General features: G+C 29.6%; 1 protein-coding gene across 1 annotated transcript; it reads left to right on the plus strand.

Moving 5' to 3' along the window:
- The first annotated feature begins 7,928 nt into the window (after positions 1-7,928).
- Positions 7,929-12,722, plus strand: LOC145950594 (DNA-directed RNA polymerases II and V subunit 8A-like). Its single transcript, XM_083061774.1, has 4 exons — positions 7,929-8,001; positions 10,810-10,943; positions 12,160-12,251; positions 12,605-12,722. Exons 1-4 carry the CDS (start codon positions 7,929-7,931, stop codon positions 12,720-12,722), a joined length of 417 nt encoding a protein of 138 aa, XP_082917900.1.
- Positions 12,723-15,162: the final 2,440 nt, after the last annotated feature.

A 15,162-nucleotide genomic window follows, 5' to 3' on the forward strand; every position in this document is an offset into this window, starting at 1 on the left:
TTTTAACAAGAACATTTTTGACGATTCTTTTAATTTTTTATTTAATTCATTTTTATATTTATCAATAAATTAAATTTTAATATTTAAAAAAAATTCGATGAAAAAGATTTTAAAAATTATTTTAATTTTTTTATCTAATTCAATTTTTATTTATCATATTTAATTTATACATTTAAAATATTTACTTGTATAATTTTTAAAGGTTCTAATTATCATAGATTGTCAATGTTCAACCAATCAAAAATTATTATTGATATGACTTTTAAGATTATTATTGTAGAAGTTAATAGGTTACCCTACAAGATAGTTGTGATGGAATAATTATGTAAAATTATTTTATGCACTTAGTGCATAATTTTTTTCTTCTTATTTTAAATATAACTAGGGTATATATTTATTATATATAATTAAAATTATAATAAATTATATACAAATAAATGCTATGTTTGAATATATAAATTATATTTAAAATTTATATAAATAGATATTTTTAAACATATAAATTATATATTTTTTGATAGAAACATATACATATATATTATATTTTAATTTAAAATAAATAATTTATATTATAGCATAATATAAATTTTATTTATTGATAATTTATTTAAAATATTAAAATTTAATTCATAAATAATTATGATTAATAAAAATTGAATTAGTTAAGAAGTTAAAAAAAATTTCTCGCAAAAATATTTTAAAGTTCTTGCATAAGATAAATATTTGTGTTTATTATATAGGAGTTGGTTTAATTTATATATTTAAATATATATTATTTTTATATATAATAAATTTAACTATATATAATAAATTCCCCTAAAAAAACTATATATAATAAATATTTATTATATATATTTTGAAATAAACTTTGTTTAAGTTTAATGTTAACTTGTAACAGCCCGATTTTCACAAATTGTTTGAGGGCCCAAAGGCCCAATAGGAGTAATTTAGTAGCCCAGAACGGGCCGTTCCCAAATTGGAACGGACCGTTCTAAACTACTAAAACGAGAGTGATTTTGTAGCCCAGAACGGGCCGTTTCAAAACTGGAACGGGCCGTTCCAAAATAAAAAAAATATCTACAAATTTTAGATGGGAACGGGTCGTTCCCAAATTGGAACTGGTCGTTCCAAATCACCAAAAATGCCTATAACCCTAATTGAGAACGGCCCGTTCCAGATATGGTCGTTGTGGGTTAAGTGCAACCCAGAACGGACTGTTCTAACGGACTGTTCTGGTTTTAGAACAGCCCATTCTGGATGTGAATTTTATACATGCTGTCAGAGTCCAGAACAGGCCGTTCCGGATTTGAAACGGGTCGTTCTAGCGGCACTTGATGCCTATAAGTGGAGCGCTATGGCACTCTCAAAAAACACACCTTTCAGTTCTGACTTCTTTCAGTTCTGATTTCTTTCTTCTACTCTCTTCTTTCTACACTCTCTGAAGACTGAGGGGCACTTAGAAGAGGAGACCAAGGAGATCTCTGTTTTAGTTTCAGCTACTGTTTATCCAGGTACTATTTGTATGTAGAGTTACATGAGGAAATTGGGTAGAGGAAGAGTACCTTAAGATTATGGGGAAAAAGGATTGTTTGTATGTAGAGTTACATGAGGGAATTGGGTAGAGGAAGAGTACTTTAAGATTATGAGTAATTTTATAATTGTTTCTGTTTGAGGAATTGATGATCTCATTAGACTCTATATGTGTTGAGGATTAGAAATATATATTTAATTTGTAAGAATGATGATCTGGGAGAGAGAACGAAATTGTAGAAAAGTGTCAATGAGTTAGGTTTTGGAATAATTAGGGGTTTTACCCTTTATGTTAAGATTATATTAAATTGGTGATTCTATTAATTATTATATTAATTTATGAATGTTATTATTATGTTACTTGATAAAAATTGATGATCTAGTTGTGAATTGCTTGAGGGGTGTGTGAACCATTATTTTTGTTGGACTTATCTGTTGTGTGTGTGTGATATGGAATTGAGCTATGAGATGAGATGTTGTGATGAATGTGAATATGTTTGTGGTTGTGGTTCCTCACACTAATGACCAGGGATGGCATGCTATAGGGATGGCGTGACCCTGACATAGTGTGGGATGAGTGAAACAATTAACATGTATCACTTATGTCTAGAATGACATGACTTAGGACAAGAGAGGTACAGAGATGACATGACCTGAAGCAACCAACAACAACTAGCTTATGAATGTCTCTCGCCCTAATTTTTTTTGAAAGATACCTTATACGCGAAGTAATAAAAAACCAACAATTGATTGTCGGTAGTATACCAAAATAGATATGCTATGTTTTATAAAGATGGAATCTAACTTATTTATATGGTATAATATATTTTAAAGTTTAATATTAGTAATAATTTATTTTCTTTTTAAAAAAATTGTAATAAAGTATCTAAATAGAATATGAATTTATCTTTCAACAAACTTATAAATTTCACTTTATTATATAAATCAACAAGTTTAATATTTAAAAAGATAAATAAAAGTATATATAATTTCAATATATTATAGTAAATTTAATATAATAATAATAATAATTATTATTATTATTATAATAATAATAATAATTATTATTATTCTTTTTTATTTACATAGATCAATATTTTAAGTGTAATATAATTTTTTTTAAAAATAAATTGTAGCTATGCTTTTAAACTAAATAAATTATAGTAAAAACTTTAATTTGACCTATTTTTAAATATATGTGATTACTTTATACGTTTATTGATTTCTGTATGTGGGTTGAGTAAATTACATTATTTTTAAAAAAATATTTTGTTTTTTTTAGACTATTTATATTGTTTATAATATATTTCTATTTAAATAACGAATTTAATTCTTTCAATAATAAAAAATTCATATGTAAAAATTAAATTTGATATATAATTTAAATAAAATTAAGTATATACATAATAAATCAATTATTCATCTTTTATTTGATAATTCAATTATATTTAATTTTGTTTAATATAATTCATATTCCATGCGTTGAAGTCCAGAATATATGATATATGTATGGGCCATAAGCCCAAGTTACTCATGGGATTACTTCATATATTTAAAAGCTCAAGTTTACTTCATATACTTCATATTTTTTTATTTCCTTGATTGCCTTAAATCCCTAAACTGACTTGAAGTTCATGCGCGAGTTCTTACGCAGCCCTTACACGATTGGAGTCCTTACGCGAGATCATCCAGCAGCCACCTTGCACGAGTTCCGGCAGCCGTTTCGCACAAATAGTAAGTATCTTTTGAAAATAAACACGAAAAAAGCTTAATAGTCATATTAAGTCAGGTCCGGTGCTAGTGGTGATAATGGAAAGGGTTATTGTAGTGAAAATTTGTTTTTGTTCTTTCAAACTAAACCAAAACTACAAATCTGTTTTTTTCTTCTTGGTTTTGAAGATGACTGTAAATTTTTTTTTGAAATCGAGTTAAAAACCATTTTAGCTCCAGTTTTGCCAAACATGTTTTCTCTTGAAAATTAAATTTGAAAACCAAAAACTTGCAACCATCCCAGATGGGGCCTAGGATTTTGAAAATTTCAAACTACTTTATTTGGTTTTACATGTGATACAAGTAATGTTTTCAAAATTTGAGCTACGTTGCTGCATTAGATTCACAAGACTACGGAGGGAATTTGGGTTTTCATGGAATTTTGATATTGAATGGTAAATAAATTATGGCATTTCCCTTTACTAGCTACTTAGTGATCGGACCTGATTCTAATTAAAAATAATTCCCTGATCAATTCTATTTGCAAGTTCATTTTTAGAGGCATATTGCCTTTAGACTATTGGTTTTTGATTCCATTTGTTTGCATTATGACTTATCAGGAAGGTAGTGTTTGGCCTAGCTGATTGATTCTATTTTATTCTTTAATTTTTTTGAGATATTTTTGAGCTTTATATTTCTAAGCTTTTGGGGCTAGCTGTATCAATTTTCTTCTCTGTTAACTAGTTTAACTTATCTTGTTGTGTCTGTGTCTTGTTCTCAAACAAAATTTCCTTTTATAAATAGGAGAATTTTAAGGGGAGTGAGACCGAGATGCTAAATCTAGCACTTTTTAACTTATACTTTTAATTTGAAAATTTTAATTTTGTCGATGTACTGTTTTTAAAAGGAAGAAAACTATAGAAAACAGGATTCTTCGAAAAGACTAGTTTTAGGAGCTTTTAGTTTCTACTTCTCGTTCTTAATTCCAAACCCCAAGGTCCAAGAACACACTCCCAAAAAATTTTAACTGAAAATAATGTTTAAGTTTAAAAAATTGTGGAATTACTAAAGAGCTTTAACTTTAAATTTAAACTTCTTATTTTTAACTTCAACTTCAAAGTAGCCTTTAAGTTTAAGAAAGTCAATTGGTTGTCCATTTTTCTATCTTAATTATACAATAGCTTAAGAGTATGTTAAATGAAAAAAATGCTATAATAAATAAATATATATATATATATATATATATAGAAAATGATATATTGATGTTAAAGACTTTTTTTTTTGGTGGATTGTTAAAGGCTACATTACAATCCTTTTTACCGGTGCAACTATATATCTCTAATGATGCTTCATTATTATGTCTGTTTTTATTTTGCTACTTTTTTTCCTAGCTTGGCTAACTGCACCTATTGTTTTATTAGTTTTTAATCTAACTTAGATATGGACAATTTGTTAAGCTGGTTTATATCCATATTTGTTGAATTGGTTATTCATGAAATGTGTTGAATGTCATGTTGAGGTGATTTTGTTGCATGGTGTACAAGATGAGGTGGTTGATAGTGTATAAGTTTTGACTTCTATATTTATTATATGTTGTTTCTTTTGAAAAATAACTTATCCTTACATGTTTTTTTATAGTTGGATTGCGATGATCATGAATTTCCATAAAAGTAAGATAGGGTTAAATGAATTTAGAAATTGCCCTTAGTAAGGCCTTTTTGATGACATAGTTTTGTTGCTTTTGTGTTTAGTTATTGCTAGACGAACAATTATGATAAATTGAGTTAACTCTTAGATTTTAATCTACTTTAACAACTCAAATTTGCTGATAATTTATTTTAAAAATAGTAAGATATTAGTTGTAAATAATTATGAGAGTTAATAATTGAATTATTTAAAAAATTAAAAAATAGTAAGTATGGAATTTTGATATTGAATGGTAAATAAATTATGGCATTTCCCTTTACTAGCTACTTAGTGATCGGACCTGATTCTAATTAAAAATAATTCCCTGATCAATTCTATTTGCAAGTTCATTTTTAGAGGCATATTGCCTTTAGACTATTGGTTTTTGATTCCATTTGTTTGCATTATGACTTATCAGGAAGGTAGTGTTTGGCCTAGCTGATTGATTCTATTTTATTCTTTAATTTTTATGATCTATTGGTTCCTAGAACATATGTTAATTTTTGAAGCAGATTAATATGATTGACTAAATGGGAAGTATGCAATTTGAGTCTTGGAAATGGTCTCATGATCTAGTAGATATGTACACATAACTACATAACACGCTGCAAATTAATGGGATGAAAACTATTAGCTGGAATTATATATATTTTCTAAACTTTTAATATCTAGGAAGAAAAAGTGATGTAGGATGTTATTAATGTTGTTTTCAGGGGATGTATTTGACTATTTTCTTTTGATCAAGTCTTTTGAAATTGGTTGTTTGGTTAAGATCATATGTAAATGAATCTGCAAACGAGATTGTGGAATTTGCTGGTCTTTAGTCAATACCAACCATAATTAAGCCTAATTAGCAATCCTTTCCACCAATGTCATCAAGGGCTTTGATCAGCCTCACAATCTCAGTTGTATGAAAAAGAACATGTAGTTTTGTTGAACATAAAGCGATACTTGCAGAACCCTTATTTCCTCTGTCACTGGACTTCAACTTCCTCTCACTGTTGTTGGCCAGAGATCACATGCACCAGTGGCCATAGGTTTCTAAATTGTTCCTGTGCTTCTTTACACCTTTTGCCCTGCCTTGCTGCATTTAGACCAAAATCTGGCTTGTACTTCACTACTCATAAGGTTCTAAACTGGTGGATCTGACATGACACAACTCATATGAGTTTGTGAGTATGTCCTTCCAATAATTGTAGTTTCTAAAACTTGAAGCCTAAAAACCCAAAATGGTTTCTCAACTTTCCCATTAATGGCCACAGGGTGTGCCAACACTTGTGTTGAGAGTTGGTGTTTCTGGAAAGTAGACTCTTGTTGTTTGTGTTGGTCAACAAATGGGTCCAAGTTGAAGCATAGATTTTTCAAAAGTGGATGGTTAGGGGTTAAGAAAAGATTGTTATTAGGGCTCATGGAGACTGAGATGTCTGCCAAGGAAAAGTGTCTGACATGATAAAGAAAAATAATACCCCTTCCATTATTATTTCCTCACACCATGCAGAAGAGATTTGTCTCCCTCTCTCCACTCTTAGAAAACAAAAATTAAATTAATACTTAAATTGTTCACACCTAACCTCATTTGTTCCAAAGTCCATTTTTCTCTCAATCAAGCCCTTTGTTAAGGCAGCTTACGAGTCACCAAGTGGAAAATAAGACTTTTGTATCTTAACAAATAAGAGAACAGCCTCTCCTAAGTTTCCCAACCGGTTGTTACCATAAACCATGAGCCTCAATCTCAACATCTCCTGGATGAGTTCCAAATGTTGAAGAATCTCCTGATCAGTAGGATCAAACTTCACTCCAGCAGGCAGTCTAGGGAAGTCATGAATTCCAACAACCTAATAGTCATTACCACAATATTTATATTTAATCTTGAATGAACCTGTTCTTGTCATTTGATATGATGACCACTTGTAGGACATGTGTTGATTAAGCTATCTTTGTGTCTCTCCACAGTGATGCTAGGATTGTTTCAGGGTAAATGCATCGAGTTATTTTCTCTTTTCTCCTTTATTCCATTGCTGGATAGCTTCTGCTAGCCTCTTATTATAAATGTAAAATAATCATATGTTAATTTTTTTTTATTGCAATTATAAATTTTAATCATAATATAATTTATTTATATATTCAAAAATATTTATTTTGTATAAAATTTAACTATATAAAGTAAATATTTGCACAAGTTAAAATATTAATTATGTTATGAATAAAAATACTAATTATAATATAAGTTAATAAATTTAACATCCATGACAATAATGATTTGTAATTGGATAATTATTACTCTCTTAAGTAATGCATGTATTGTTTATTCAAATTTAATTTGTATAATTATCTAAAATATTATAGATTAGAAAGTTCTATTTAAGTAAATAAATAAATATGTAATTGTAATTAGTTCAAGTAAATAAATTCTCTCATTCTAGCTAGTTGTTGTTGGTTGCTTCAGAACCCTAGCCTCATCCTCTATTTTACCGTGCATTGAACACCCACTCTATTTATATCCGTCAGTTTTTGTTAAATTTGTTTTCTCTCAATCTAAACCTTGATTGATTCAACTAGTCAACAACTACATAATGTATGTTTCTCTTCCTCACACTTTTGCTTTAACCTAATTTCATTCTTTTACTAGTTTCCAAGGAACTTGGGATTAAGACCCAACGAAGCATTGCGAGTTTTAAATATGTGGAAGATTGGGAAATTAAATACATGAATGTTGTAATTATTGAAATGTTCTAATGTTTTCTTTGGATTATCTAATTGTGTTATGCATCAAATGTGAAATGTGACTGAGATGCGAAGAGCTTGGATATCACAGTAGTGCCATTGTCTCCTTTTTAATGGTCATACATTTAAATTATCTGTAAATTTGTGATCTCTTTAATGCTCATATAAGCAGTATGTTGTTCTCCCTCTAAATTCAAGTGTTTATGTTATCATGCTCAATGTCAGGCTGTTACTCTGTTTTTGAAGTTTGATCAACTGCATCTAATTGGCTTTGAAGGATGAATGAACTTTTTTTTTATGACATTTTCAAGGTTGAGATTGTAAACCCCGATGGGAAAAAGTATGACAAGGGTATGTGCACCTCTTATTTCTTGTATTTCTTTTTTTTTTTTACAAATTGATCTGCATTAAAGTATGTGTGACACCCTCTACCCCAACATACATACAGAAAAATTATAAAACATTCTTGGGTTAAATAAAATCTTTAGAATAAAAACAATAGTTCCATTGACATAAGAGTAGAGAATTCACATTCGCAAAACTTAAAACATGATCAAATGCGAAAAAATGAAACATAAGTTCTTCCAAAACAATAATGAAATCCTAATTACGCCTAACTATGACCCGATGTCACATATCCTATCAGAACATGCCCAACTGAAGCCTAAGCCTCATTATCAACATCTTCATGTTGATGATCACCTGTAACACAATTTTAAACACATACAAAGGACAACAAGGGAGTGAGAAACATCTAACTCGATTCCAAGTGTAGAAATAACAGTTAGGCAACACACACACAAATCATACAAGCACAATCATAGCTACATATTATTTAAGTACAAATTCCAATTATACATACAACGGTAACACATGCACAGTCATTCATCATGCAATGATCTCATGGACTCGACTCATAAATGCATGTGGCGCCAATCACGTGTCTCATAATCTCATTTCTTATCATTTCATCACTGGTCACCCAAGGTACACCTTGTTAGTTTGTTACATCACTTGGTGACACAAGGTACACTTGATTAGCTTGTTAGTCACTTAGTGACCAAAAGGTACATCTGATTAGCTTGTTACATCACTTGGTGACCAAAAGGTACGCCTGATTAGCTTGTTACATCACGTGGTGACTAAAAGGTACACTTGATTAGCTTGTTACATCACGTGGTGACCCAAAGGTACACCTGGTTAACTCATAAATGCAAATGATGCATGCATACATTCACAATTTCATTGACTCAACATTTCACATCTCATCATATCTCATGTCACATTATTTCACAATGTCATATCACAGATCATTCGTTCACCTTTCACATTCTCACATCATATTCATATAGTCTCATACAAGAAATTTCTCGTAATTATATACATCAAAATAGTACATAAATCATATCAAGAACTTATCTAAAACATGAAGTCATCATCAACTTTACATATAATGCCTCAAATCATCCACATATCATATTCCTAATTTTACTTCATAGGGTTTTCCACAAGAACCTATAAAGCACTCTAATTCATATCAAAACTTGTCTATTTTCAAAATTAATCACATATTCATATATCTCATTTAAAAAGGAATACAATAAAAGAATCAGAAATCAAAATAGAAAACGTTTATATTTTGCCTGTTTCTCATAGGGTTCTCTCAAGAACTCACAGAGCACTTTAATTCATATCAAAACATATTTAATTTTGAAATCAAATATATATTCACACTCTACATCACTTAAGGAACGCAATAAAACATTCAAAAAGTAAAACAGAAAACATTTATATTTTGTCTGTTCCTAAAAGCATGCATCAGGCAAGGGATTGGGGTCAATCTTACTACCCAACAATTATTCCCACACTCCAAGCAAAGTTTCTCACTCCCCCCTTACCTCGATAAGCAGGAGCTGAAACTAAAGCTAGATCTTGTTGGTCTGCTCCTCTAGGTTTCCCATTGGTCTTCAGAAAATGTAGAAGAAAGAGAGGTCAAAAGTGAAAAAAATGTGCTTTTGGAGTGCCAGAGCGTGTTATTTATAGGCATCAAATGTGGCCAGAACAGCCCGTTTCAAATTTGGAACGGCCCGTTCTGGACTCATGCGTCATACGTAAATTTCATATTCAGAACGATCTGTTCCAAAACTAGAACGGATCGTTCTTAAATCACATTTTACCTACAAAAGCCATGATTGGAACGACCTGTTCCCAAATCGAAACGGCTCGTTCTGGCTTCGCATTTTACTAAGAGAATCATGTGATGGAACGGCTCATTCCAATCTAGTCATTATAGGCCATTTAGTAGTTTGGAACGACCCGTTTCAATTTGAGAACGACCCGTTCTGGACTACTAAAAATCAAAATATTATAAAATAATTTTCATAAATATTTATTATTAAAATACTCATAATTATTACAAACCTTTAAAACATTCTATAAAATCTATTAAAATAACTATAAGAAAATAATCTCCATAAATATAAAAATAAATAATGATTAATCATTATGCTAGTAGAAAATTCGGGATGTTACAAGTTGATAATATGATTTAATACTGGGGTGAAATAGCAACTTATGTTTTTTGACTTGTAGGTTGCCTCAATATAAATAATTAATTATTAGGTGCTATGGATATGTGCTGCTTATTTTTAGCACTGCAGTAATTTTGACTAGGATTTTATTATTATTGTTTTAAATCATACTTGGTTTGTAGATAGATAAATAAAAAGTTGGGTTCTATCTAGAGAAGTTTTAATGTATGAGAAAATCAGAGCTGAAAATTGAGCTAAAGTCATTTAAGCAAATCAAGGAAAAATGAAGTTTTGTTGTGGCTCCAAGAGTAAAGTACACTTACTGACATAAATAATTATGAAACTAGGGGAATCATGGAGTATTTGATTATGAAAACATTCACTATTTAAGATGTGGATATGGCAGGTCAAGATAGAAATCTTCAAATCAAATGAATTTAGTTCTAGCATGTTATACAATTTGCAATAATTTTATTCTTCAGCTGTCACTTTAGATGGATACTATTAAATTCCTGTTGAATTTGACATGTTTGATAGCAGTGATATAGCTTTGTATTTCTCTGTGTTAATGAAGTGTTCAGCCTTCAGGAGGAATGAACTTTACAGTTTCTTGGCTATCTTCTTGTAGTTTCTCGGATTGTGGCACGAAGTGAGAAGCATGACATGTACATGCTTCTAGATGTAAATACAGAGGTTTATCCAATGAGGGAAAAAGAAAGATTCTTGATGGCTTTGTCTCCTTCACTTGTTTTGAATACTAAGGTAAACTTAATTTATTTATGATTGTATGCTTTATTGCAGTTATAAGCAATATCTATATAGTTCTATTTTTTACTTAACAAGTTGTTTATACCTCTCACTATTCATCTCTAATATAGGCTTTATTATCTATCTGCTTGACCATTTGTGGATTTAGCCTAAAATACATGCTTGCTGTCAATCCCTATATTTTGTGGATGTGCTTTTTAATGATAGTGCTAACTAACTAGACAATTTCTCTTCTTTTACTGTTTATAGTGATACACTGGACTTATAAATTGGAATGTCTTTGTCCTATCGTAGCTTGCCTATATTAAGCAGCATGGAATGGTTAATGTAAATTCAGAATGACCAGGCACTGAGTCAAGTAGAATTAAATGTCTTCCATACATTGACATAAAAGTCCAATTTGTAGTTGAGTATGCCGGGAAAGGTCCACAAAATGACTGTTGAATGTTTATATCTAATAAAATCCAATAAGCTTTGTAGAACATAAATAAAACCAGAGTGGTCTCTCAAAATATTGCTCTCATTCTGCCAGCTAATGCATTTATTTGAAGCTGGAACATGTAGTTCTAATGCTTCTATAGGATTAGGCAAATTATAGGTGGTTAAGGGTTTCTTGGTGTGACAAGAAATAAAGAAAAGTTTAGCAGGGTGTTCTATGTAGTACTTTGTAAGTACAATATTACTCTTTCCTGTCTTTTATATAAGAATCAAATACCTAATTCATCAAAATCAATGAAAATTGTTTAGTTAATTTTAATTAATAATGTCATAAATTTAAATTTTATTTCAAAAATGCCCATAGAATTAAATGGTTTAAAGTAGCAGTTATATTTAATAATACTACACATAATCCAAGAGATAATTTTCTCCACCAATATGTGTGACCAATATAAGTCAATGATTACATCGGCTCTCATGGAGAATGAGTGAGCATCTCATTAATAGATTTCACCATATATTAAGGCTATAAAAGAGAATTAGCAATTAATACTTTGAAAGTGGGTCCATATTTCTTACAATTATGACTAAAAAGTACACTTAATTGTTTCATATATGAAAGGGCGAAGAGAGTATGTTACTATGAGTATGTGACAGGTAGAATAATATTTATTGTGTTATATACAATAAGGATGTGTTAAAGTAGTTTGAATGATTTATATGTCTCAAAAGTAGTGGATATTGTCTTTACAATGAATAGATTTCTCTACAGGATGGCTCGGTGTCAATTCAAGACAAGTTTGAATACATCATGCATGGAAGGTTATATGACATTACGAATGAGGGATGTTCTGAACTTGAAGTGTATGTAAACATTTCCCATGCTATATTTCCCATGTTATATTGGTGTTTTACTCTGTTTTGTTCTCTTCAAAAATATCACCTAGGAATCTAGGATGTTTAATCAAATTCTTGTTTAAATGACAAATTGTTCTCTGCTTATTTCATGGAGCTTGAGTATAGTTTACTTTCTGCTTCATGGAATCATATCTTTGCAACACAATATGCTACATATTGAAGGCTTATTTGTGACAAGAAACTATTCTTGTATATTGATGTCAATGAGATTTTGTCTTTCACTATTCTACTTTTTAGGTTTATATTTTTGTTCTCGAGTTTAGTCAATTCTTCAATAGATTTTTTTTTTCTTGTTCCAGGGAGGTATGTGCATCATTCGGTGGACTTCAGTTGATGCTGAAAGGACATTCTTCCCATTGTGTTAAGTTTGCAGTCGATCAGAGTTTGTTTTTACTGATAAGGAAGCTTGAAAGTTGAAACTGATATTGGTGATGGCCATGAAAAGAAAGATATGGTAGCATTAAGTTTTTAATAATTATTTATGATATTTGATAAGTAGTTTGTCTTAAATAATTTTTGTCTTAAATAATTTTTGTTTTTTACGGAAGAATGAGTTGTGTTTTGAATGTTTCTCTATAGATTGTTTTTGATATGTTAATTAGTTAAATATAGTTTAGAGTTTAGGGTTTAAAATTTGTTTGGTGTTCTGTTTTGTACCGCAGAAAACGAGGGAGAAGAGGGGAGAGAGGGAAGAAATATCATTGAACTCTTGTTTTAGTTGGTGGTGCTTGTGCATAAAAGTAACGTGCAAAGAAATAAGCGTGGATCGCTTTTTTTTTTTTTTTTTTTTTTTTTTTTTTTTTTTTATAAATTTCTTCACCAAACAATGAAGAAAATCAACAGTGACGAGTGTAAAAATTAAAACTAATCTATTGAACTAAATTTGTAATTGATTGTATGTGGGGAACTTATGTATTATTAGTTTAATCGATTAAAATTTTGATTAAATAATTAAATCAACAATAGGTTTATTCGATTATGTAATCAATTGTTGATTTAATTTAGGGGTTTCTACGGATTTGAAAATTAGAAATTTGATTAGTTTGGATTGGCTATTGGATTTTGAATTTCAAGATCTAATCAGTTAATTTAATAATAATTATTATTATTAGGCTCAAGATATATAATTTTTTTTATAATTACACATTTTTTTAAGAAAAAAGAATTTTTAAAATATTCTTATTTTTAATTTTTTTTAATGTTTTACTTTCAGCACGTATTTTAATACTTTTTTTTCTTCACACTTCCTTTTCTCTCCTTTTTAGTATTTACATACATCTTTTCTTCTCGTTACTCTTCACTTATTTTAGTAGTTAGTTTTAATTATCAGTTTTCATTTTACTCTCTTCTTTTTCCTCTATTTCTATTTTCATATGTACCTAGGTTGTAGAGTTGGTGCTCGATTGTGTTGTAGGTATATGTGACATTTTTTTTATAGTATCAAAGGTATCGAGTCAGATGTACATTTTTTCTTCAAATGTTTTATTCTCTTTCACACTTTTAAAAATTTAACATGAAATTGATTATTTTGAAAGGTACTCATAGGAACATTAAATTTAGTATTTCTGAAATTATTTTTCAGAGTAGTGAAATTAGCGCTTCAAAGACTATTTTTCATAATTATATCTTTTTACATACTTTTGAAAAATGCTTTTTGGAACATAATATACTATTCTAAAATACTAAATTTACTGTTCTAGAAAGATCTTTATAAAATTATGTAAATCACACACTTTCAAAAAGTATTTATTAAAATGTCAATTTTACTATTTTGAAAAGTACTTTTCGAAAATGTGTTGTTTTACACAGACACACATACATACGCACACACACACTTAGAGATACTACTGTGTAGGGACTTTTTATGATGGTTGTTTTAGACATTTTATATCAATCTTGGACTTGTGATAGATCTTTGTGACATAGAATGTTTAAACATTATATGACAAGCCAACACCTGTCATAGAAAGTGCATTTTCTATGATGAGTGTTCAATGTTTATCATAGTATAAGTGTCAAGTGTGGTGTTTTTAACACATTAACACCAACTTTCTATGTCAAGTTTGGCCAACCTATCCTGACAAAGAAAATGCATTTTCTATGTTGGGCGAGATCATAACACTCTCTACCCTGCTAATCAATATATATAATTAATCATAAAATAAAAAAATCTAAATAAAACTTTACTCGTAAGAATTATTAAAGGTTTGCAAGAGCATCTCTAAGGGTAGGGAACTCACATTTGTTTTGCAAACTTAATCAGCCAAATCCAACATAGAAAGTGCACTTTCTATTTCGGGTGAGGTTGTGATACCCTCTACTCAACTAATCAACATATATAATTAATTGTAAAATAGTAAAAATCCTTCTGAATAAAATTTCGTTTATAAGAATTATAAAAGGTTTGCAAGAGCCCCTCCAAGGATAGAGAACTCATTTGTTTCGTAAACTTAAACAAGTTTTAAAAAAGTTAACTAATGTAAAATTGTATTAAGTACTTTATATATGTTGTTTTGTGTTTTTAAGTTGCTTTATGATGTTTTAAAACTCTGAGAATTAAGAGATTCTTATGAGTTTAATTGTTTAGAGTTATTTTGTGTAAATGTCAAAGTTAACCAAGAATGGAGGAAGATGTATAAGATTTTAAGAGAACTTGAACTTCATTAGATCATTTCTCTAAATTCAAAAGAGAAGCTTTAGAGAGATAAGTTTTGGAGGCAAGGAAGACCTTTTCTTCTTCTGACTTTACCAGGAACATCTAGATCCTTCCCTGAAGCAGAGTTTGTGTAGTTAGAGTAGACATTCAAGCTGAGGAGCTAAGAATTGAAGATAGAAATGACCGTATGACAAGTTTTAA

The sequence above is a fragment of the Cajanus cajan genome, chromosome 8 (assembly GCF_000230855.2).
Source record: "Cajanus cajan strain Asha chromosome 8, NIPB_CcT2T_4, whole genome shotgun sequence".
Classification (NCBI taxonomy): Eukaryota; Viridiplantae; Streptophyta; class Magnoliopsida; order Fabales; family Fabaceae; genus Cajanus; species Cajanus cajan.

What these genes read in the sequence shown, in the direction of transcription:
- LOC145950594 (XM_083061774.1), top strand. Translation starts at nt 7,929, where the DNA reads ATGAATGAACTTTTTTTTTATGACATTTTCAAGGTTGAGATTGTAAAC. An exon ending in TGGGAAAAAGTATGACAAGG is followed by an intron (nt 8,002 to 10,809) that starts GTATGTGCACCT and finishes ATCTTCTTGTAG; the next exon opens with TTTCTCGGATTGTGGCACGA. An exon ending in CACTTGTTTTGAATACTAAG is followed by an intron (nt 10,944 to 12,159) that starts GTAAACTTAATT and finishes ATTTCTCTACAG; the next exon opens with GATGGCTCGGTGTCAATTCA.